This window comes from Felis catus, chromosome F1 (genome assembly GCF_018350175.1).
Source record: "Felis catus isolate Fca126 chromosome F1, F.catus_Fca126_mat1.0, whole genome shotgun sequence".
Lineage (NCBI taxonomy): Eukaryota > Metazoa > Chordata > Mammalia > Carnivora > Felidae > Felis > Felis catus.
This window is the reverse complement of record NC_058384.1, coordinates 40,259,788-40,284,782: the sequence shown is the minus strand read 5'-3', so window position 1 is coordinate 40,284,782 and position 24,995 is coordinate 40,259,788. Positions and strand designations below refer to the sequence as shown.

The 24,995-nt window shown below is 52.0% G+C and overlaps 1 protein-coding gene across 11 annotated transcripts in view; it reads right to left on the bottom strand.

The window, feature by feature from the left end:
* Positions 1-24,995, bottom strand: part of NAV1 (neuron navigator 1) — a 246,071-nt gene that overhangs the window by 94,445 nt on the left and 126,631 nt on the right. For all 11 annotated transcript variants that reach the window (XM_023247662.2, XM_045049028.1, XM_045049024.1 and 8 more), the window contains one exon: positions 1,332-1,434. In XM_023247662.2, the coding sequence (XP_023103430.2) occupies positions 1,332-1,434 (103 nt within the window). The remainder of the gene's footprint in view (positions 1-1,331; positions 1,435-24,995) is intronic.

The following is a 24,995-nucleotide window of genomic DNA, read 5'->3' as shown; positions in this document are numbered from 1 at the left end:
AGCTGAGCCCGGCCCCTGTGCCACTGGGTCCTGTTCGGGGCTTTGAGGGATAGAGTCAAATATAAGGGGGCCTGAGCCCCAGGGCCTCTGGGAGCCCCACCTTGCACTCTTTTCCTCAGATGTCCTGACCACATCCCTTTCAGTAGTCTGGGTTCTGCTTGCCTAACCCCATAGAGTAGAGGCTTTGATTTAGCATTTAAAATATTTCGGTTATCTGGGAACAAAGAGCCGAACGTCCAATATGAAGGTTAGGATGGACTAGGCAGAAGAAGAGTGGAAGGAGGGAGAGGGGTGTTCTTAAGTAGAAGAACTAGAGCCAATGGGTGAGAGCTGCTGAGGCCTGATTTCAGTTCCACTTCCTAGTCATGGCAATCCCACAGCACACTGAGATGACTGACAGGTAATGAGTTCCCTGTCGTCGGAGGTATGTAAATTTAGTCTGGCTACCACTTGGCCACACACTTAGGCTAAGAAAAGCCCCTATCCTATTGTCTTTCTGTCCCAACTTTGCTCTCATTTTCCAACCCCAGGAGATGGGGAGGAACCAATCTCCAGTCCAACTGGAGAGGTCACCTAATCCCTCTCAGCCTTCCTGCTCCACACCCCCCGTGATTTCCCAATCCTGGCCATCTGCTCCCTTTCTTTCTACCCCCAGAGTGTAGCCTGGCCCTCTATCCCCCTTGGATCTGACAGCATGAGCTCATCTGGGCAGCCCAAGGAGGCAGTGGGGGGAAATTCTGAGTCATGGCACAGGCTGTGGCCAGCATGCCACTCCAGGAAGAGGTTCCACGGGAGGGATAAGTGCCCCGCGCCGCTGGAGGCAGCAAGGTCTCTACAGGGTGGGGTGGAGGGGCACACCCCATGGCATGGATCTGGATGACATGGAGGCCGGGCACCCAGGCCTCCCTCAGCCACTGTCTGAAGAGGCAAGAGGGCACCTGACAGAAGATTGACAAGATGCCGGAAGCTGGGACAGGCAGGATCCCAGAATCCTCTAACAACAGACGCTTCGGAACAGGCAAGGGACAGCATTTGCAGCAAATGAGGAGGCTGACACCCAAGGAGGGAAAGTGGACATCGCGGGTCACACCCTGGGTCATGTGGTGGCTTGCGCTTCCCATCCCCCACTCTGGCGATTTTCACATTCATTGCCTGCAATGAATCTCACACTCAAGCACAAGCTGATGCCAGCCAAGCCAAGCTTCTCTCGCCAAGACGGCCGATTCTCTGCTCCTGCCGCGCTGTGCCACGGCGCTCCGAAGCCCTGCCCTCCAGAGTGGGAGACAGAGACAGCAGCGGGGGGCACGGCCCCCTCCGCAGCTTGGACTTACCTGTGAGTCACCTGGGACCCTCGCAGGCTGGACATGGTCTCTTCCAGGTTCTGTCGAAGATCCAGGACGTTCTGCACTGTCCTCTTTCTCTGGGACTCTGGGTCTGGAGGGAGAAAAGCGCAGTTGGGTGAATGGAAAAGTTGCTGCTGAGAGCTGAGGGTGTCACGGAGTGGAGACTGATCAAGTCCCCGGGACACCACTCCCCACGCTGTGCTGGTCACCCTGGGCACATGCCCTTGACCACCTGACGTCTCGACCCCGGAAGGGGGCTGTAGGCATGGGGTCTTCTGTGTTGTGCACTCCTCCCAGACCCCCTGAGGAATGGCTTCTGCTGGCTTCACTTTGGGGAGGCCCTGCTTCTCACAGCTGAGGTCCTGGGCAAGGTTCCCATGGTTGACGTCACGTGGAACGTCTGCCCGAAACCCCATCTCCAGTGATGTGTTGGTAAATGTTTAACAATTGGCTCTTGGAGGCCGGGACGCCCTGACTTGGAGCGTTTGCCAATATCTCTGGTGTAAATACTCCTCCCGTGGCCCTTTGAAGCTACCAATGTGATGTCACTGACTGCAGGGTTAGGAAGAGATGCTACTAATTGGCTCTGGGGAGCTGGGACGAGCCAGCTTCAGCATGTCCCACTCCCGGAGCCCCGAGCACTGACGGGGAATGTCCGGAATTGTTCTATGGGGTCCAGGAGAGCCAGTGCAGATAGAGTGCTTGTCTACAAGTGAGGCAGCTGGAGGGCATGGGCAGTCATTCCCAAGAGCATGGACTGAACTCTGGGCAACTCAGACCCCAGACAACGGTGCAATCCCGAGTGGGGAGGATGTATGGGTGTGGCCGCCACCCTCAGGATCCTAAATGACCAGGGGTCATTTTATCTAACCTTGGTTTCCAGGCAGAATATTAACACGGACAGATGAGAAGAATCTACAAAGAACAAACAAATTTATCCCATCTCCTTTCCAGGGTGAAAATAACATTCAAAAGACCAAGGGGTGCCGAGCATGAAGAACTCAAAGAACTTTCTCCATCCTTCTATCAATCTATCCAGTAAATCTTCATCAAACACATACTTTGTGCAGTCCCTGAGGACACCAAAGTGAAGAGGTCCTGTCCCTGTCCCATGGTTTGTCTTGGACTTTGGGATCCAAAGTCACTGAATGGAAGCAAATCCCCCAATGCCTCCCTGAAAGACAACGTATGGAGAGTCAAAGAGATGATGGCAGAGAGATGATGGCAAAGCAATGGAGAAAACCCAAGAATCCTCATTCTCAGGCTACTTCCCTTTTCCCTCCAAACCCTCCACGGTCCTCTCCTGGTCAAACTGCCCTCTCGATCCCTTCCCGACCCACAGACTCAGCATGGGTATGAGATTCCTTTTGCTGCCAAGGGGAATGTTTCTGAATCCCTTCAGGAGGCACTTCTTCCCCCAGGAATGAGCTCAGGCTGGCTGGTAGACAGCTGCTCCGTCTTGTCAGCCGAGGGGAGGCTGGGGAGGGTGGGTAGGAAACCAGGTGGCACCTTTTCTGAGAACCAGCTCCACATCCAGACCCAAGTATCTCTCCTCTCCTCTACCTAGGGGAGCCTATGGGAGGCCGCTGCAGCTGCTGGTAGGATCACTCAGGGTCAACATCATGTATCCACCCTCCATGCTGATGGCAAGAAGGGACAAATGGCAGGCCTCCATGCTCTGAGCTCTGTCCCCAGCCTTGTCGTCACTTCTGAGGTTGCCAATGCCTATTTATCCTGGCAATGTCACCTTGTGAGCTGCTCCATGGCTTTAACTGATGGCTTGGCATGGAACACAGACAGGATCAGAATGTGTATACGTATATTTTTAACGCTTGGTTCCCAAATGCCTGTGTGGGGACCAAGAACATTGCGCCAAGATGTGGGTTTCTGGGCCAGGGCAATTCTTTCTATGGGTTTGGCAGAGATGAGGGAAAGGCATGCATAACTCCAAGGGGTGTGCGGTCTCAAAGAGGAAGGTGACCAAGAGTTACTCAGAGACTTGTGTGTGTGCCAACCCTGTGCATATATCATCCAGCTGAATCCTTACATTCACGGGAGATTTGTGCTATCATCCCCATATTACAGATGGGAAAACTGAGACTCCAAAAGATGAACGAAACTGCCCAAGGACACACACCGTAGCACGTAGGACAGAGCAGAGTTGAGCCCAGGAAGAAACTGCCATTTCTCATTATGCATCACCGGGCATTTCTGCACCATTACTCTCAGTCACAGTGATGGCACATAGTAGGCGCTCAATGCACACTTGAAGAATAGATGGATGCTACCACCATGTCCCTTTAGGAAGTTGTCTTTTTTTTTTTTTAAGGAAAAATATTTAATCCACGTCGTAGCCGGCCCCAGGAAGGTCACTCTGTATTCCTTAATGCTCCAGGCCCTGGGGCATGGCGGGTATGGGTGTGTGAATCTGGATCTTAATGCTCTAGTAGTGACAGAAAGGGAGACCCTTTCCTACTTCCTACTTCTCACTGCCCCGATCACAGTGCCTTCTTCTCCTGTATCTCTTCCCTCAAAGGCGCCCCTAGCCCCCTACCTCATTTCCACAGCAGTAGAGCAAGGTGGGGATGCCCCAAAGTCTCACAGACTTGCCGAAAATTAGAGCTACAAGAGTCCTTGGAAGTGACTCAATCCAACCTGGTCATAGGAGAGATGGGAGGCTGGGGTCCGGTGAAGGGGCAACTAGCTGGAGGTCAGAGAGAGATATTAATGGAAGATCTGGCATCAGGTCTCCCTGCACTGTAGGCTAGGGGCATACACAGGAGGAGTCCGGGTTAGAACCTGATTTGTTGGAGGGTGACCTGGACCTGCCATGTGCTCCCAGGCCTGGATGGGTCCTGCAGAGGCTACACCCTGAAGCTCCCTCCGTGCCCCAGCACTGTCCCCTGGTGGCCATCTTGGGCATACCTCTCTATTTCTCAAAGGCTCAGCTCACGATGGCTCCTGAGAAGCCTGGCTGTGCTCCGCATTTGTGGGTGAAGGATACCTTCCTAGAGGTACAGCAGCAGCCCCACGATGAAAGGACTGACGTGCACATAAAGGGAAGGCCTCTGGAGCTCAAGAGGCTGCAGAAACTTTGCCTAGGTTGGGGGGCAACTTGATGTTCATATCCATGACCCCAAAGCAAATCTTGACATATTCAATCTAACAATATGAATAAAGTTGCGTTGGCAGAAGAATCCACCCCATCCCTCATCCTTGCTCACTCCTGACCTTCACTCCATCCACCTCTGACCCCCATCCCATAAAGACGCTTCACCCCTTTCTCCCCATCTCCCATGAGGATCAGAGATGGGGGGAAGGTATCTGAGGCACACACTATATTTTGTGATGATAACCACAAAGCTTGATGGTTTGTTTTATTGGATAAGTCTTGGTGCCTCAGAGGTCACCTCCATGTGTCTTTGTCAAATGTTTGATCTGGGCGTGGGGCAGGCACAGGGGACACAATAGAGTACAGACATGGCAGAGAGGGAGGGCCCGGTACTCCTCTCCTCCCCTCAGTGTCCCTCTGTGTGGGATGCACTCAGGACACTCCCAGCCTATGCGGCATTTTTGTGCAGATGAGAAAAAGGCATTCTCAGGTCGACTCCGCTAGGGTCCTGCTTTTGCTGAGGGCTATGGTGTGGCCAGCAGAACACCCCTTTCGCTTCCCTTGGACACTCTGATCAGAGCACCTCTCGCGGCCCTACTCTAAGGGTCTGGGATGCTCACTCTTAGCTGCTACAGAATAGGGTCCTGCTGCAAGAATGGTGTGTGTGTGTGTGTGTGTGTGTGTGTGTGTGTGTGTGAAGCAGGGTTGGACAAAGGCCACCCAGGGCTCCTGCAGCTCTGGGTTGACAAGGAGGTCTACGAGGGGAGCTCATGAGGTTGTCCTGGGCCGCTGCTCCAAGCCTTTCCCTGCAAAAAGAGTGTGTGCGCTCCTCTGGCTCAGGAGAGAGCAACAGTCTCCCCCAACCCAGCCATCACCATGGTAACTCACAGCTGCCACAAACAACATCACCCTCCCAGCATGCACTGGGCATTGCAGGGTAGGATGGTGTTTCTACACACTGCTGCCTCTTATACAAGACCAGAGAGCACAGTTTGTCATGAGTCTTTGGGCCAAAGCACCGGCAATCAAATAAACCTGACACATAGGTGCACGCACACACAAATGCACGTAATGCCAGTTGCCGAATGCTTACCTCACGGCGGGCATGAACCTGAGTGCTTTCCCTGTTTGTCTGACTCCAAAGCTCCTGTTCTTTCCACTGCAAAACGGGGCCTCGAGATACACACACACACACACACACACACACACACACACACACACAACCTACTTGTGGTCCGGCCAGCAGTTTGTGGGAACCCTCACATTCGAATCACACACGTGCAGGTTTGCAATTCTGCAGACATTCGCACGGAGAGATTTATGTGCCCCTGTCTGTCTTCCATTGTAGGTGAGGAAGGCAAGAGATGAAAACAGTTGCACAGGGGTCGTTTATCTGGAGAAGGGATGGCGCACTGGGAGGAGGCACTGTGCGTGTGATGGTAAATCAGGAAAACAAGCTTCCCCAAGAAGGCAAGACTATGAACTTGAACGAGACTCCAAGAAATGGAGACACTGGGGCAAGAACAGACAGGGTGGTGTAGTAGCAAGAATATAGCCCTTAGAGTCAGAAAGACTGGAGTTCAGCTCCCGCACTGTCCTTTCCCAGCGGGTCTGACCTTGAACAGGGCATCCCAGCTTGCTGCAGTTCTCCCCTCTGTAAAGCTGGGAGAATAGGGGTGCCTCCCTGGGAGGGTTGCTATGAGAGTGAAAGTGCTAATTCACGTAAAGCGCCCTGCACATAAAGTGCTTGGCACACAGTATTTGTCAGAAGGTGTAAAGGGGGTAGGTGAGCAAAGGGCACACGCTCCCACTGGGGCTGCAGCTGGGTTCTTGGTCCTTCCATTTGCAGGTGGGTGGTGCTGTTCCCACGGCTCAGGTGAACCCTCCTGCCTCCTCTGGGCCCTTGCTCTGGCTGGGGGAGGCCCTCACACTTGGAGGCAGGCAGCGGATGATGTGGCAACAAAACGCTGTCCCTGAGTCATCGGGCCCGATGACAGCCCTGCACCGTAGCTATGTTACATCTTCAACTCCCGCTCCCCTGGAGCCCGTCTCAGCCATGGGAGATGCTGGGTCTCAGCGGCCTTCTCTGGCTACCAGTCTGAAATCTGATGTAGTAATGAATGGGGGCCTCCAATGCTGGGTAATAACCCCACCAGATCTAGGGAGGTGCAGGGAGGAGGAGGAGGGATGCCAGGGGATCCATCACCCAGCAGCCAAATTTACCCAGGTGCGGTACAATTTTAATTATTAGCTGACGATTAAGTAAACTCACTGTTGAAATCTTAATTACTTCCACCAGTGTTTCAGAAACCACATTAGTAGTTTAGCCCAGGGCAGAGGACTGGGTTCGTGTCTGACTTCTGCACTGGCTTTTGCTGTGAGTGGCTGGGCTCAGTGAGAAACAGCAGGAGAAATGGAGGCGACTCAAGAGGAAGAACGTTTTCAAGCTATGACATTTCAGAGCTCGGAAGAATCATCTGCCCTCTCACTTTATAGATGGGGGGAAAACAACACATCACTCGGGCCCAGAGAGGGGTAAGACTTGTCCAGAGTCACCCAGGTTGCGAACGTCAGGGCAGGTGCGTTCTTGGCCCGGGGCTCTTTGTACCTGAGCACTGTGTCTTCTCCCTGGGGTGTGGGCTAGGAGTGAGAGGCAAGGACATGTGTCACCAGAGGGGGTGATCGAAATGTAAATTACGGTTTGGAATGTTCTGGAAAAGATCCACTTAGATATCCAGGCTAGACTAAATGACCTGGGAGATTTTTGTGTTTTACCACGTCACAACTAGTATTTGTGGATGACGTTTTGTGTTTCCAATGAGTCAAACAGCTTTGGGAGGTGGAATCACTTTTATTTTTCTCCTCTACTCAAGGACACGCACCTTCAAAGTCCATCCATGGCAGGTGATGAAGGCCCACCTCGGGGCCGTCCTTCGTCTGCCAGGTCTCAACCCACTGCTCAGAGGTTGCACTACGTGGTTCTTGCAGCCAGCAACCTTGCACTGGATTGATTGCTATTTTGGAAGGAGTCTTGGAGGGTTCAGTCCTGCAGGGTGGCCTTGAGCAGGCACTGAAACCGGTAGGTGACCCAGCACCGAACTCCCCCCTGAGTTCAGGCAGAGCAAGAGACTTCTCCCTACAATCCCATCTCCTCCCGCCACCCCTGTCCTCACCTTCTGATGACCCCAGAGGCCCTAGAAAGAACACTGGGTGGGCCTCCATGCAAGAGGCACCCCCATCCATGGAGCACGCAGGCGGGGGACGATTTGTTCTGTTACCAATTCTGTCATTTCACTTATCCCCCCACGTACGTCACAATATTGTCAGAGGTGGTTGTCACAGAATCCTGCAGCATGACAAATGACACACATCTGGTTGTTGAGTGCTCCTGCTCCCTAGAGGAGCTCTGGGGGCACTTCATCCTTGCCCCAGAGAATCCTGAACCCTTCCAACCAGCGTGTGAACTGAACTGAGCCAAGTGTACATGGCCCTACAACTAGGTGCTGCACGGGGCAAAATGGCTAGAAAGAGCCAGGACTAAAGAAATAACACATTGGCCACATGGATGTGAGGCGAGGAAGGGAAAACCAGGAGATGGAAGCAAAACCTGGGGCCAGAGACAGGGGCAATCGTGGTCACTCCTGGCCCGGGACTGCCAGGCAGGTGTCTCCAGATCACCTAGTGTTTCCATTTTGAGTCACAAGGCATGGGTCAGAGAGCCTTGGCAATGTGTCTCCACTGGGCACTGGGCTAGGAGGAAGGGTGAGGCAGGGGGTGTTGGGGAGGAAGGCAGCAGGCAGACTTCTGGCTTGCCCTTCCTGAGGGCACATGCTAATTAGCTGTGAGGTCTTGGGTAAATGACTTCCCTTCTTTGGGTCTCAGTTTCCCTATGTATAAAATAAGGGAGTTGGTGTAGGGGTTACCCACGGCCTCTAACCAACTCTGACTGTCCGGCCCTACAGCTCTGTAGTGAACCCCACACAAGCACCTTTTCTCCCAGCATCTTGTGAACCCCCCACAAGCATCCTGTGAACCTCACACAAGCATCTTTTCTCCCAGAATGTGTTAAAGATCAAGTGTAAGAGCGTCACCCCTGAAGATTATGATTTAACAGGCTGAGAGGGGGCCAGGAATCCACATCTTTGCAAGCCCCAGTGTGGACGATATGATACAGGAAGTTATATTTTAAGAAATTCTGACATCTTGGTGCACACCACCAGAACAGTAGGTCTATCACAAAATGGGGGCTGATTTCCCGATGCCAGGCCACTGGGCTGTGTCCTGGGCCTTCAGACCAAGTCTACTCCCTGGGCACTTGGGCACACACCCGCTGTTCTCCGGGAAAGCCCACTGCTCCATCTCCAGGCTTCGGATAAGAGGAGGCATTTATGTCCTGCTCCTCCCAGGATGCCAGCCGCAGTCCAGCCCCTGCCAGGTTCGCTGCTGCTGAGGAGGGCCACAAGGGGGCGCTGCCGGTCCTCAGCCGGCCTTGGCCTTGCTGCTGCCGCAGTGCTGCAACACGGGCAGCTGTCTTGCTCTCAGGCTTGCAAGCAGCTACTAGAAGGGTCCTCTTCCCTCTGCATTCTGCTTAGCACACCTCCTTTCCTCCCAGGCTCTGCACTCCCGGGGCTGGCATCCTTCCCCCGACTATCATCCTTGAAGAAGAGCCAAGAGTTTGCAGCACCTACTTTGGGGGGCCCTGTCTTGCTCATGGGGAGAGTGAGCAGTGCTTGGCTTCTGAGGGGAGTCAACTGGCCCTGGGCATGGGGGTGGGGTGGGGTGGGGAGGGGTTCCGGGGATCTCTGGGTTCCACTTGGCAAGCTCAGATCCAGGGCCAAAGTCTCAGAGAGACTCCAGCTGGCCTACATAAGCGTTGCCAGTGGGAAGTGGATAAGGGTTCCGATCTGTGGTCAGGAGGTCTCACTCTGCACCTCTGCAATGTCCCTGAGGCAGGAAGCTTGCCTGATGAGGAAGGAGATGAGTCACCCCCCTACACCCCCACCATGCCCAGCTTGGCCCTTTCTGGGGGGGAGAGTGGTAGCCTCTCTCTGTAGTGAGCGGGAGGGAGGAAGGGAGCCAGAGGGCAGCCCCACAAGGCTGCCCGGTGCCAGGCCAGCTCAGCCTTGCTCAGCTGGTGAGCAGGTACAGTCTTTGGATGTGAACTTGGAGAGTGAGCATTAAAGCTCCAAGGGAGAGAGCAATACCGCCACAGCCACTTCTTCATACCTAGCACCAGATAATTGCCTTAGGTAAGCACTGCAGAGGGCAGTCAGCGGTGAGGGCTGCGGGAGCAGGAGTGACAGCCTGCCTGGATAGAGCCCTGTGGGGAAGGGGTGCTGGTTTCCCAATCCTGTCCTCTTCCCTTCCCCGCCCCCACGTCCCTCCGCATGTTAGGTTATAGGATCAAGAGAGAGGATTCTCAACCATATTCCATCTTCTCTCATTTAAAGACCTGGGCTCCAGGCTCAGCTGGGAAGGAAGGCCTCCTGCAGAAAATGAACTGCCTGCCTCCGCAGGAGACGTGGTCCCCCCTTCCCTGACAGGCCCTGCCTCTCCTGCCCAGTGGACCTCGAGATTTACTGGCAATGTTTTCCATTAGTGATGCTGCCCAGACCCTACATGTGACACCCAGCTCCAGTGACGTTGCTGCTGCCGGGGGGAGCCGGGAGTGGTTGTTACAGCCACAGTTTACACAGCAGAGAGATTGCCTGCAGGCAAAGCGAGGAGGGGAGAGGAGGCACGGGAAAGGGCTGGGGGCTGGGCCCAGGCATGCACAACAGCTGAAAGGTGTCCAGAGATTTCTGATTGTGAATTAGTAATATCAGTATTGGAGAACTCTCCTACAGCACCGCGTGCCAGGCACTGGTCTAGAAGCTGGAGGTACATCAGCCCATTTAGTCTTCATGACGACCCTCTGAGGCAGTCCAGCTATTACCCCAGTTCTATTGTTGAGAAAACCGAAGCCCAGAGAGGTTAAGTATGCTGCTTAAGGTGATACAGCAGTAAATGGCGAAGCCAGAATTGGACCCAGATAGTCTGATTCTAGAGCTGTACTATACAATATTGTAGCCACTAGCCACAAATGGACATCTAGGCAGATACATAGATGTATCATTCACATTACATAACAATCACCCTTTTAAAGTACAATTCAATGGTTCTTAATTCATTTGCAAAAGTTGTACAACCATCACCACTATCTAATTCCAGAATGTTTTTATCACCCCCCCCCCCCAAAGGACCTCTATACCCATTAGCAATCACTCACCACCCTCCCCTTGCCCGGTCCCTGGCAACCACCTGTCTCTATTTTGCGTCTGTACAGACTGGCCAATTCTGGACATCTCTTATAAATATAATCATGAATATTGGTGGCTGTCAGGGGCTGGGGCAAGGGGAGAGTGGAGAGTGATTGCTAATGACTGGCTACTTAGTGCAATGTTGTCAACGTTCATTCACGCTGTATCATGTATCACTACTTCATATCTTCTCATGGCTGAACAGTTTTCTACTGCTTGGATAGACCTTATTTACTTATCCATTCATCATTTGATGGGCATTTGGGCCGTTCGCACTTTTTGCCTATTGTAAGCATAAAGCTACTATGAGCATTCATATATAAGTCTTTATGTGGACATACATGTTCCTTTGTCTTGGATATATGCCCAGGAGTGCAACGCTGGGTCATACGGTCATTCTATGGTTCACGTTCTTGAGGAACAACCAGGCTGTTTTCCAAAGTGGCTGTCCTTGTGGCACCTGGCTGGTGGAGCGTGCGACTCTTGACCTAGGGGTTGTGAGTGTGAACCCCATGTTGGGTGTAGAGATTACTTAAAAATAAAATCTTAAAAGGCGCCTAGGTGGCTCAGTCAGTTAAGTGTCTGACTCTTGATTTTGGCTCCCGCCAAGATCTCATGATTCATGAGATCGAGCTCCACATGGGGGCACTGTGCTGACAGCATGGAGACCGCTTGGGATTCTCCCTCTCCCTCTCTCCCTCCCTCTCTCTCTCTCTCTCTCTCGCCCTCTCAACTAGCACACGTGCTCTCTCTCTCTTCCTCAAAATGAATAAACTATAAAAAGCAACAACTACAACAAAAACCAAAAAACCAAAGTGGCTGCCCCACTGCGCATTCCCCCCAGGTGCGAGGGTTTTTATCTCTTCACATACTCCCCAACACATATGACTGTCCGTTTCGTTTGTTTTTTTTTTTCTTACTATTATGGTCACCCAAATGGGTGCGAAGTGGTATCTCACCATACATTTAATTTGCGTTTCCCTAATGATTGATGATGTTGAGCATATTTTATGTTTAAATTAATTAAAATTAAATAAAATTTAAAATTCAGGGGAAGCCCGGGTGGTTCAGTCGGTTAACTGTCAGGCTCTTGGTTTCCGCTCAGGTCACGATCTTGCGGACTTCGTGGGTTCGAGCCCCGTGTCGGGCTCTGTGCTGGTAGCACAGAGCCTGATTGGGATTCATTCTCTCTCTCTCTCTCTCTCTCTCTCTCTCTCTCTCTCTCTCCCCCTCTCTCTGCCCCTCCCCCACTTGTCCTGTGTCTGTCTCTCTCAAATAAATAAACTTAAAAAAATAAAATAAAATTCAGTTCCTCAGTTGCACTAGCCACCTCATCACAGCTGGCTCGTAAGCCCTATAGCCCAGAGAGAGATCATTTCCATCGCCTCAGAAAGTTCTATTGGACAGCACTGCTAGAGCCCACTGGGCTTGGACTGGACTCACATCACCAGCTGTTTCTAGAAGGTGTTTGCCCTTGATGGAACTCTCAAGTCTGGCATCTCCATTCTACAGATGGGGCTCATCTTGAGGTTCATGTGCCCTGGGGCCCATCTTGAGGTTCATGTGCCCTGACGCTGGAGACCAGAGCAGGTCAGACAGAGACTTGCCAGAGCACTGATCTGAGTTAGTGGCGGAAGGCAGCCAGCAGCAAAAGCGAAGGCGTGCTTTGCCTATGTGCTCCTGTCACTTAGCTCTCCCAGATCTTTGACTTCACTTCCTTTTTTTTAAGTTTATTTATTTATTTTTGAGAGAGAGAGAAAGCACGATTGGGAGAAGGGCAGAGAGAGAGAGAGAGAGAGAGAGAGAGAGAGAATCCCAAGCAGGCTCCATGCTGTCCGTGCACAGTCTGATGCGGGGCGCGAACCCACGAACCGTGAGATCATGACCTGAGCTGAAGTTGGACGCCTAACCACCTGAGCCACCCAGGTACCCCTGACATCACTTCCTTTCCCAGGACCTACCAATGGCCAAGCGACAAGAGGCACTGTCTCTGAAGTTACTGCTCTTCTGATGGGAGACCCACCCCCATCGTGCCTCTGCCTGTATCAGAACTCCAGGCTACGGACCTTCCCGAGTTCCCCCACCTAGACCTGGCAGTTCCCTCTGCCGCTATGTGCCCCACCTGACTCCCCCGGGAGTGGCTGCACTTTAGCGAGAGGACAAGTTGAACGGGTAGACTACCACTGCTTTGGAAGCACCTACTGACCCCAGGAGCTGCTGGTGTCCACCTGAGCCATCCCCGCAGGGCCTGCCCTCTGGGAGGCCACAGCTAGGAGGCTGGCATGCACGGCTGTGGCCATGCATGCATCACCAGTGCACTGGTGATGCATGAAGTGCATGATGAAGTGGGGTTGGACTCAGCAAATCAGGGAGGGGCTCCTGACAGAGGTGGCCAATGATCTGAAACCAAAGGAAGGGAAGGAGTGAGTCTGACCACAGGCAACAGAGCCAGCCCCTGATTCGGGAATGGTGTAGCCCAAGCCAAGGCTGAGCCACAAGAGAGAAAGGACTGACTCTGAGTGTTGGATGGCAGGAGGCCACCGGGCATAGAATCAGCTTTACCACCAATCAGCCTATGACCTTGGGCCAGGTACTTCATCCCTGAGCCTCAGTATGCTTACCTATAAAGTGCAATAATGACACATACCGCCCAGAGCTGTCGTTCAGATTTCATATCCTCCCCCCCCCCCCCGCCACTCGATCGTGACCTCTGGGAAGGCAGAGACATGGCATATTCATTCTGTATCTGCACACAACACCTCAAATCCAGGGCATGCTCCCCTCACTGATTCAAACAGTGCAATGGGAGAGGGGTGTGCATTTGGGGTGGGGTAGTGTGCAGGCAGAGAAAGAGCAGATGTGGGCTGCTGATACGAGGTATGGCCGGTCTGTATATGTGCCAATATGGTCAGCCCCTGCTTGTGCAAGCCTAGAAAAGGGTAGACACTAATACTCCTGAGACAACAGAGCTGGCAGAAGCCTCGGAGGTTGTTTCACGGAAGAAGAAACTGAGGCCCGACGGAGTGGCAATGACTTGGTCAAGATGACACAGCTTGCTGATTTCAGAGCCAGGCTGGGGGCCGGAGGAGGTAGCAATCACGCTTTAAGGAGATTCCAGGGAAGAGGTTGGGGACAGGGTGTGAGCAACGCAGGGCTGCCCCCCAAGGGGGAGGTTTCTCTGCCTAAGAAGGCTGCTCACACTTCCTTCTTCCTGAGCCTCGGCTCTGCCTACAGAGCATCTGCTCCTACACCAAAGAGCTGTTGTCTCCCTGCCTGGCTGCCTCCCTGGAGGACTCACATTTCTGGAAAAGCCTTCTATGTCACCGATCCCTCAACCCTCTGCCGCCTACCACTGGGGACCTTCAGGCTCAGCCCATCTGCCACCAACACGTCTCCCCACCTTCAGGACGGTCCCACTACCCACCGAAAGGACCAAGCTTGGACAAAGGCCCAGGCACTCCCCCCATGGCTTGGGCACACACTAAAGCAAGAAGGAATAGGGTTAGCTTTAAGATTTCCACTTAAGAAGGCAGAGAAATCTTACAGTGAAACTTAATAAGGTTGGCTAAAGAGTTATTAAAAAGCAGGCAGTGTTCTCCGAGGCAGGAGCGGAAGGGGAAGGAAACAAATATTTACTTAGTGTTTTCTATGTGCTGGGCATGATGCTAAACACTGACACACAGTCCACAGCAGGTCACAGTGCCTGCATCATTCCCTGTGCTTCGTCTCACGACACAGACATTTCATCATCTCCCATCATCCCAAGAAGAAGGGTGAGCACAGCACAGTAAGATATTTTGAGAGAAAGAGACATCTACATAACTTGGATTACCGTATATTGTCATAACTGTTCTATTTTACTAAAAGTTATTGTTGTTAATCTCTCGCTGTACCTAATTTATTTTTTAAAGTCTTTAAAAAAATTTTTTTTAACATTTATTTATTTTCAAGAGACAGAGAGAGACAGAGTGCGAGAAGGGGAGGGGCAGAGAGAGGGAGACACCGAATCCAAAGCAGGGTCCAGGCTCCGAGCTGTCAGCGCAGAGCCTGACGTGGGGCTCGAACCCACCAACGGTGAGATCATGACCTGAGCCGAAGTTGAACGCTCAACCGACTGAGCCACCCAGGTGCTCCTTTAAAGTTTTTTTTTTTTTTTTTTAAGTTCATCCATTTAGGGACGCCTGGGTGGCTCAGTTGGTTAAACAGCCGACTTCAGCCGGTCATGATCTCATGTTCGTGGGTTTGAGCCTCGCATCGGGCTCTGTGCTGACAACTCAGTCTGGAGCTTGTTTCAGATTCTGTCTCTCTCTCTCTCTCTCTCTCTCTGCCCCTCCCCTGTTCACACTCTGTGTCTCTCTCTCTCACACCCAGGCTCAGAGCCTGGAGCCTGCTTTGGATTCTGTCTCCCCCCCCAACCCGCCCCTCCCCCACTCATGTTCTGTCTGTCTGTCTCTCTCTCTCAAAAATAAGCATTAAAATTTTTTTTAATTATAAAAAAAGTACAAAGCTTACTTATTTTGAGAGGGAGAGAGAACAAGTGGGGAAGAGGCAGAGAGAGGGACACTCACTGTCAGCACAGAGCCCAATACAGGGCCTCGAACTCCCAAACCGTGAGATCATGACCTAAGCCGAAGTCAGACGCTTAACCCACTGAGCCACCCAGGTGTCCCTCACTGTCCCTAATTTCGAAATTGAACTTTTTCAGAGGTAGGTGTGTGTAGGAGAAAACATAGTGGATATAGGGTGTGGCTTCAGGGGCTCACCGGGGGCCTTGGATCATGTCCCCTGTGGCTAAGTGGGGGTGACTATACATTTTGTCCTTTCACGCAACAGCCATGAGGGGTAAGTATAACCACCCCCGTTTTATAAATGTTTGGCTCAGAGAGGCCAGTTAACATCCTACGGTCCACAGCTTAAGTGGTAGAGTTAGAATGTGAACCCAAGTCTGACTCTGACAGTCTGTGCTTTTTCCAAAATAAATGATAAATGACAACAAAGACAATATCGCTCGACACCAGGAAGCCCTTCCTGACTGACAGGCTGGAACTGTACTCCTCACATTCACAGGAAGAGGCCCGTCCTCCACGCCATGGAATGAATGAGCTATGGGACTGCCAGGAGACGGGTGGCGGCGGGGGGTGGGGGGAATGGGCTGCAGGCCAGGTCAGCGTTTCTCCACCTCCAAGACTCGGGGCCGCCAGCCAGTCCAGGCCTTGCTGGCAATCACTGCTCCTGCCCAACACTTCCTAGAGGGAGCACTTTCTCCCCACTGGGCTTTGTCCCAGCTCTGGAACCTGCAGATCTTCTGGCCTCGGAAGAACCTTCCTAGAGCATCTGGCAGGCAGGTGGCATGGCCCGCTTGCCAACCCCAATGGCTATGCTCGGCGGCTTAATCAGATCACTCAGAATCCTCCTCTTCCCTGCCCAATTCCAGGGCAGGAGCCTGGGAACCAGCTGTGGCCAAAAGCAGGGCTCCAGCACCACCCCCTCCTCCTGCCCTCCCACCCTCCCCTTCATGGGGAACACATGTGGGGGACTGAAGGCTCCCCCCCCACCTCCTCCTGACCCTGTCCTGCCCCCACTAGCTGGCCTCTCACTAGAAGAGCCAAGGGGTCCCCACACATCTGGAAGGGAAGTGTCTTCAGAGCTCGAGCACCAGGCTGGAAGACAAGGCCCCTGGGTCCCAGTCCCAGCATGTTCTGGCACCTGGGAGCAAGTTGCTCGGCCCTTCTGGGCCTCAGTTTCCCCTTCTGAGAGAAAAAACAAATCAATCCCGTTCCCTCACTCGTGAAAGTGGGGGAAAGGATAGGAAAATAGAAAGGAAGTAAGCAGGAGCTTATGTACTGGGCATTCTTCTCCAGAAGGTCCAGTGGGGTGGGGGACAAGGGTTGGGAGTCACTCTGGAGAGCCTGGGCCCACACCAAAGTGAAGCCTAGGGAGGGGCAGGAAGAAGAACCCAGGCTTAGCCCTTGGCCGAGCACCCCAGGGGCTGCAAAGAGCCCACAGTGGCCCAGGTCCCGTCCCACAGCCACCAAGACACTTAAGTCACTGTTTGAATGGAGCTGAATTCCCAGGGAAAGATCTCTCCTGGAAACTTCTGGGTCTGCCAAGCTACAAAGCCACATCTAAGTTGAGTGACAACAAATCCTTCCAGCGTGGAGCCCCAGCCCCTTCCCCAGACCTCACTTTCCCCCTGTCTGGCCAATGTATTAGGGCCCTTGGAAGAACCCGGCCTGGCTTTTTCTTGTAGGAGCCCTCTAAAAGAAGGGCAGAGAAGGGGTGAGAGGGAAAGAGCTTATTCTGCATGATGAGTAAGGTCCAGCTTGAACCAGGAGCCATACACAGGGCTGGAGGGGGAGGGCCGGTTTGTCCACGGGAAGTTCCTGGATTGGAGGCAGGGGCTGGGGAGGAGGTAGACATGGGCAGTGAGCTGCCTGCACTCAGGTACAGGAGAAGTGGGGCCTGTGTGTGGGGCCCTGGGGAGGAGAATGCTGCAAGAATGCCCTCGGTGCAGGCATGGGAGGCACTGCTCTGGGTGCACAGGGGACAGCCAGACGCCCTTGGCTACTTATCTTCCTCCCCGGTGCAAGGAAATGCTCTGAACCCATGGAAGCTGAAGCAGGAGGCCCAAGCATGGAGGAGGCTGGCCTGGGGCGAGGGGGTGGGGGGGTAGATCTATTGCTGGGACAAGGCCAGGCTCAGAGGAAGGTTCTCTAGGAAAAGTGGACAAGAAAAATGAGCACCTAGGGCCTGGCCAGTCTTGACTCTTGGAAATCCATAGGCTCCTTTGGCAGAATTGATCTCATTTGCCCCTCTCCAGAAGCAAGGAGGTGAACTAACATTTACTACATGCCTACTGTGTGCCAGGCCCTTCACATTCCTATGTCATTTAAGCCCCATAACATCCCTGTGAGGCAGGCACTTTGAGATCCCACTTTGCAGCTGTAGAGACTGAAGAGAAATTTGCCTTTGGCCTCAGCTATGAAGCAGCAAGGCTGAGACTAGAACCAGCTTCTCTGATTCCACTTCCGGGGCTCAGCCCAGTGATCACTTTGGTGACCGTGCGTTTCATTCATCACAGATTTTCAATGAGAAAGCAACCTGAGAGAACAGAGCCCAGAGATAAACAGCCTAGCTATTTATGGCTCCCCTGATTGGCCTCTAGCGTTTGTCAATAGGATGTACCTATTCTTAGGGACGTACTGCCAACCAAGGGTATCATCCTGGGATTCCGAGCCTAGCTCACCCTGCCGCCACCGCAGCCAGGGCTGGGGGTCCAAGATGTGTTCTCCCTGCAAATGATCCCCAGCCCGTCTCGGGGCAAGGGGCCCTGGCAGCTGGTGACCCCTGCCCCCACCGTCCCAGGGGTCATCTATCTTTAATGAGACAGAGGACTTGGAGGGGGCACCCCAGCCTCAGAAAAACGGTCAGAGAAGAGATGGGGAATCAATGTGTGTGCCTAGCTCTAGCTCCAGTCAGAAGTTTGTTGACAAAGGGAGTCCTCTGGCCCTCCAGGTTTCCTGGCCACTGCTCCCACTGTACCCCTGGTCCAGTGAGCATTACAGTGAGCAGCTCCCCTGTACCCCTGGTCCTAACTGGATGAGCCCCGGTGATGATTCGGGGGCTGCCGTGCGTCTCCAGCTCTGTGCTCTGTACTGACAGGCGGTTGCCATGGGAACAGCTGGCCAAAGCTGCACTCCTGGGGACAGGGGTGGGCACTCCTGGAGACAGAGGTAAGCGGACGTGACTGAATTGATGTCTGTGCGCGTCCCCTCCCCCACCAGGAAGCTAAACTGGGGATCAGGCTGGGGAGAGAATTGTGTACAGGAGTAGCAAGCCCTGGCTGGAGGCTGGGAGATGGCTTGGATGGTGAAGACCCATCCCTCAACCCGAGGAGTCCGAAGGCATGCCATCCATGCCACTGTGGGCCTCTAGACTTCAGTATCTCTCAGATGACATTCGAGTCCTTGGTCTGGCATTCAAGGCCCTCTACCATAATTGTTTGGCCTGATCTTCATTAATTCCCTACAATTTCCTCCACCCATTCAGGTTGATCTCTGCTGCCTCCCATTATTATACCTCTGCTTGCTCCACCGTTGCCCCCAACTGCTCCCATCTAGAGGGTCTTTCCCACTGGGGTGACCTCTACCCATGCCTCAATGTCCACTTCAAGTCCTGCCTCCTCTCAGAAGCCCTCCTAGGCCATCCTAGTGATCATTTCTTCAAGCTACAGAAGCTCTTCAAGCTCTAGAACATTTGGTGTCTGAGCCACTCTTACCAAGGCACACATCCTATCTTTGCAGTGACAACTCCTGGTGGCTGTTGGTCTTACCTCCCCGACTAGACATGACACCTCGTATGTAGCCCCACCTCCACCCCAACAGCACCAGACAGCACACAGCAGGTGCCCAGGAAATGTTTAACTGATGGAGTAAGTAACTGTGTTCCCTGGAAAATGGAGACTTGCCTATAAGCCTGGCTTCCTGCCCTCAGGTAGGAATCACTCGTCCTGTCTTAGGGGTCCTGCTGGAGCCTGCAACAGGCTTCTTCCACAGCCTCTGTATCTCACTATTGCCCATACTTCTTCACACATCTTTCTGCTTCCAGGGAGAATGCAGTGCCTGGGACATAGTAGGTCCTAAATAAAAGCCTGCTACACAATGCATCCCCTGGGCAAGTCGTCAGATGGTACGTCCTCTATTCCACCCATCTGCCACACCTATCCTGCCTCATGGGTCTCTCAGGTTCTCGGGATGGGCAGGGAGGCAACCTCATGCCCCCACGCCATAACCTCCCCTCTCCTGCACTACCATCCTGTCTCTCCAGTTCACTCCCTTCAGGAACCTCTCATGCCATCCTTCCCACCCCAACTTTCCAACCTATTGTCTCAAGTCTTGCCTTCTAACTTTCAAACACCAGCAGCTCTTATCTCTCTGCCAGTCTCTCCTGATTCTGCGAGTATCTGGCTTGACTCTCCAAAGGCAGGGACCAAGTTGTTCTGTAATCTGTTTCTGCAGGTGCCTAATCCGGGGCTCCGTGTCGGGTCCCACTTGCAGGCGGCCTTCCAGATAGCCTGCTCCTCATGGTGTGCCCAGCGAACCCTGACTTGTCCAGTCACACAACGTGGGCGCCTTTGTCTTCCTCCCTGACGGCTCAGCCTCAGTTCTCCCTCGTCAGACACAAATCAGAGAGAAATGGCTCCCCCGACACCATAAACGCTTTTAATGGAGATCAGAAACTCACTCTAAAGGTTTTCCTGCATTTTCTAGGCCATTACAAACTCCTATTACCAGGGAGCCACAGTGATTTTCCCTGGGCAGGCAGACATATATATTTTACTGGACACAGAACTCTTTAACACACATTGAAAAAAACCACAATAAAATTCACCATCCCAGACTCGTAAAGCTGGAGCTCTCTGTCACCTCACTCCAGCGCCCAGCTTACAGAGATTCTTTCCCTAAAAAAAGTGCCAACAAGCCTACGTAGCCAGCTCTTAGGCAAGGCTCCTCTGGGCTCCCAGGGCACCCGGTTTCCCCCAACACAGGACACGGCACTCCCCACGCTGTAATGAGGTTGTCTGGCTGCTTGTGTATATCCTCCCCTGACGAGCACCTGCGTCTTCTGCTGTATCTCAAGCGCACATAACCCAGGCTCACGGCATGTTTGTGAATGAATGAATAAATGGTCAAATGGCAGGAAGAAAAGACAGCCACAGAGCGGCCCCACGGCTGAGAAAAAGTAGGGCAGAGTAGAGGGAGAGGAGACATAGCCCTGGAGAGTAAGCAACACACAAGTATGGCCCATGGCTAGGAGGGGCTGGGGCGCTCCCTTCTGGGCTGGCTTCGGGCGAAACACCACTCCCCAGTTCTGCCATTAGGCCCTGGACCGTGGCCGGGGAGGGAAAAACAACAGGTGACATCTGTGCTCCAACTCTAAATGATGCTAGTAACTTTGGGAGGGTTGTACTCCGATATATTCCAAAGTCAAGTCCAAGTTTACCAGGGAGGCGTGCTGTGATCAATTAGCAGAGGTTTTATAACTTACAGGCAGAACTGTATTTACAGCTGGCTTACCCACTTCTTCTTTTAAGGATCTCCAGAAAAGGGGATTCCACAGTTTCCTAAACCCGAGCTGCACAAGCCACAGTCCTGTTCCTTAGCCAGGAAATAGGGACTGGGCTACGGGCAATTCTTTCACCGCCCTCTGCGCCTCTGCTCAGTGCTAGTTTCAGGTTTAAGGAAACCTGAAACGCCTTGTTCCCCTCCCCATTCTCTGGGTGCTCTCCCCTTCTTCATCCATCCATTTATTTGTTTATCCACTGAGTGAGCATACTCTGAGCATCTTCTTGGTGCCAAACGTTGGGTTAGGCTCTAGGGATAAAAAGCTGGGGGCGAGGAAGGGAGTTGTTTTCGTGGTTTGGTCCCCAAACCTTTTTATCAGGGAAACTTCTTTGATGCTCCCGCTGAGACTTAATGACACTCTCCACTGCAGCTGAGCAAGTGCTTGTGCCCGTATCTCAGAGGTTCTCAACCAGGGGTGACAGTGCCTACCAGGGCACGTTTGGAAACGCCTGGAGACATTTTTAATTGTCACAACCTGGGATGGGGTACTGCTGGCATCCAGTGCATAGAGGCCAGGGATGTTGCTCAATACCCTGCAATGCACAGGTCAGCCCCCAACCACACAGAATGATCCAAAATGTCAGTAATGCCACGGATGATCCCACTATACGCCAACTCTTTTCTGATGGATAGTATTGTTAAGTACTCTCAATGTTAACGACTCCCTCTGCCTGCTCCCCACTCCCTAGATTTTAAGCTCCCTGAGGGCACAATCCACGTATTGTAGTATCTGGAGTTGTTCGTGCAAAGCTACAGAGGGTCCAGAAACTCCCTGAAAGGATATGCAGGATCTTGTACTCATGTGAGATGTTCACTTTTCTGGGGAGCGGTCCGAGACCAGAAAAGCTAAGCAGCATCGAGGTGGAGCCCAGTCTTGTGACGTGGACAGGCTATGTATACAGTGCACAGAGCGAGCCTGGAGGGCAGAACCCCCACCCAGTTGCTCTAAGAGCCCTGGCAGAGCTTCCAGCCCACTCCCATGACCATTCATACCTCTCTTCAAATCGGAGTTGGGATTCTGATCAGAAGGATAAGTGCAGCAGGCACAGCCCCCTTCCCTGGGCTCCTCTGTGGAGTCTCACCATTAGCACCCCTCCACTTGGAGAGTTCAAGACACTGAATTAGGTAAAGTAAGTTCCAACAAAAAGGAGAAGGACTTTGGCCTTAGAATTCCTTGAGAATGCTTTAGCATGTTCTTTCAGTGGGCGTGCTGGGATTAACTGCTTCTGGGAAGCCCATGAAGATACCCAGTTAATCTGCTGGTGGATCACATTAACTTGTACTCCATTCTCCCCATGTTTCCACTGGGCAAACTGAGGCCTTAAACTCAAGGTCATGGGTAAGAAGGTGATAACATCTAGCACCCCAGGTCCCAGCCTCTGCTACTGCCCTAACCAGCCTCCTTGTTAATGGACACAGAATTTATCAAAGTGACAGTCACTTTCATTCAGTCATGTCAGGGAGAGGCAACAGAGATCAAAGGGCATTTGACTCCTCGCTGTCAGCCAGAGATGCTAATGAATCCTTTGCTTCCGAAGACGATTATCGGACAGAATAATTCATCGCCAGAGATTAATTGGGCTAATTACGTTGGCTCTCAGAATCCCCTGAATAATTATTTTCTATCGGGGCGGGTGTCAGTGATAATTGTGTGATATCTGAGCCTCTTCCCCTGAGCGAAAAGCCTGCAGAAAGGGATTCCCGGTTTTGAACAGTGGGCAGGATGTAAATACCACAGGTGGCTAAGTTTCAGCTCTGGTCTGGTCATATGGTACCCATATTTCGCGTTGAAATCGTTTATTCAGGAAATATTATCACTTCTAATACCCTACTTCTAATATCTAATATTATCACTTCTAATAACCTCCCTCACATCCTCATTCAGCATATTTTTCAAAACAACTCTCACTTTTCCCAGAAGTCCACGACTCCATGGGAGTAGGGAGACCACAAGCTGTGTGAATTCTCATCCTTCCTGGGGGAGAGGGGTACCTGCCCCACCCCCCCGCATACCCAAAGCCCAGTCTCCTCAAGTGTCACCTCCCTGGCCATCTTCAGCCCACCAATGAGGCAAGAGCGCCTACAACCTGCACACCTCCACAGCAAGCCACTTTATTCAGAGCATTTGAGGGTACCTCTGGCACTCTCTCTCTCCTTAAATTAAAAGTCAACAACCCTGCTGTGTGAACGGCTACAAAGACTGAGAGTATAGCAAAGGAATTTAGAGTTTATTTATTCATTTAATATTCACTTTGGGGGAGAATGCAAGTGGGGAGGGGCACAGAGAATCTGAAGCAGGCTCTGCGCTGACAGGCTGACAGCAGTGAGCCTGATGTGGGGCTTGAACTCACCACCTGCGAGATCATGACCTGAGCTGAAGTCGGACGCCCAACCGACTGAGCCACCCAAGCGCCCCAAGAATTTAGAGTTTAAATGAAACTTACAACCAAGTTGATCTGACACAGGCAACAATCTGCATCATCTCTTTCATGTTATGTGGCAATTAGATTATAAAATGACTGGGCAGACCCTCCTTTAATTATGTACAGCCCAATGAGGAATGTTTAGGACCCCAATGCTGGAGGTGGTTAGGGCGGAAGGAGAACCTTTGGTTCCCACCTCCCCCTGTCCCCACAGGAGGTAAGGTAAAGAAACTGGCTTCTATTCTTTACATATATTTTTTATTATCTTTCCTTTTTAATGTTTATTTGAAAGAGAGAGAGAGCACACACGCGCTTGCACGTGGGGGAGGGACAAAGAGAGAGGGGGACAGAGGATCCAAAGAAGGCTCCGTGCTGACAGCGGAGAGCCCCACGTGCGGCTCAAAACCACAAACTGTGAGACCATGACCTGAGCTTAATGGAATGAGTCACCCAGGAGCCCCCAAACGGGCTTTTACTCTCGTTCTTGCCATTCAGCCTCTCGTCTAAAATGAAGTAGGTTTCAGGAGAGGCTTGGATACCAGATCAATCAGTTTTAGGGTTCCAGTCTACACTGAACCAATATTCAGGGTAGGCGGGTGGGTAGCTTTACAATCCGACAGATCTGAGTTTCAATCCTGGCTCCACCATGAAGTGTGTAAACTCGGCCGAGAGTCTTAATGTTTAAAATCTCATTTTTATTTCACCTGTAAGATGGAGATAATGATATGTACTTCTCAGTAAATTCATGACTGAATTAGAGAGCACGTTCAAGTGCTAGCACAGTGCCTAGCACACGATGGGTATTCAGACGGTAGTAGTTAATATGATCATTATCATTCTAAGCGGGAAAGCCCATCCGTCTTGGTCCACTTTGGTTATGAACCTAGGGGTCTCCAGAGGGTCCTCAGCTTTAAGCTCACACCAATCCTCCACCTCAATGGGGGAAATTTGCTGGAGGACATAACACTCATTTCTACTCTCTCCACCTCAGGATATACAGTATTAGTATACCAGGCTAAGTGGCGGTATGATTTAAGACATATCCTCTCCCGCCTTCCACCCAACTTGCCCTCGGGGAAGAAAAAAAAAAAAAAAAAGGACATCTATAAAACCCTCCTATAGTAACTGCCTGGATTCAGTCCGTGAAATATATTTAGATTCAGTGGTAAAATCCTTCGAGTGAGGGTCATTGGTTAGTCATTCCCTGGTGTAATTTATGTAATACTGTATATACTGGCCAAGGAGACCTTCCTAAATACAGTAAGCTTATAAATACTTCTGAAGGTGCGTGTCAACGACACCCAAATTAAAAAATTAAAAAAAAAAAAAGACTTCTAAAGGGAGAAAGGAAAAGGCATTTAGGATGAAGCTGGCAAGGAGCTAAAAGGTTTCTGTTAATGGCTAACTATGCATATTCGCAAAATACTTCTCACACCAGGAAGGAGCTTCTGAATTGAGTGATGCAGCAGTTGCTGGCGAGCTTTTGCAATGGCAGCAAAAGTGCGCCTTGTCCTACCCCCAGTTCTTCCCGCAGTGTCAGGGAGGGGAAGGGAGTGCGTTCCAGGGCTGGCAGGAGAGGCAGGCTGCAGGGGTTGGGCTATTCTCCCGAAAGAAAAGGATAGACCGCTGCCCAGAAGGCAATTTAAGGGCTCTTTAGGAGGCAAAGGTGGTCAGATAAGTAGCAAGAGAAGGGT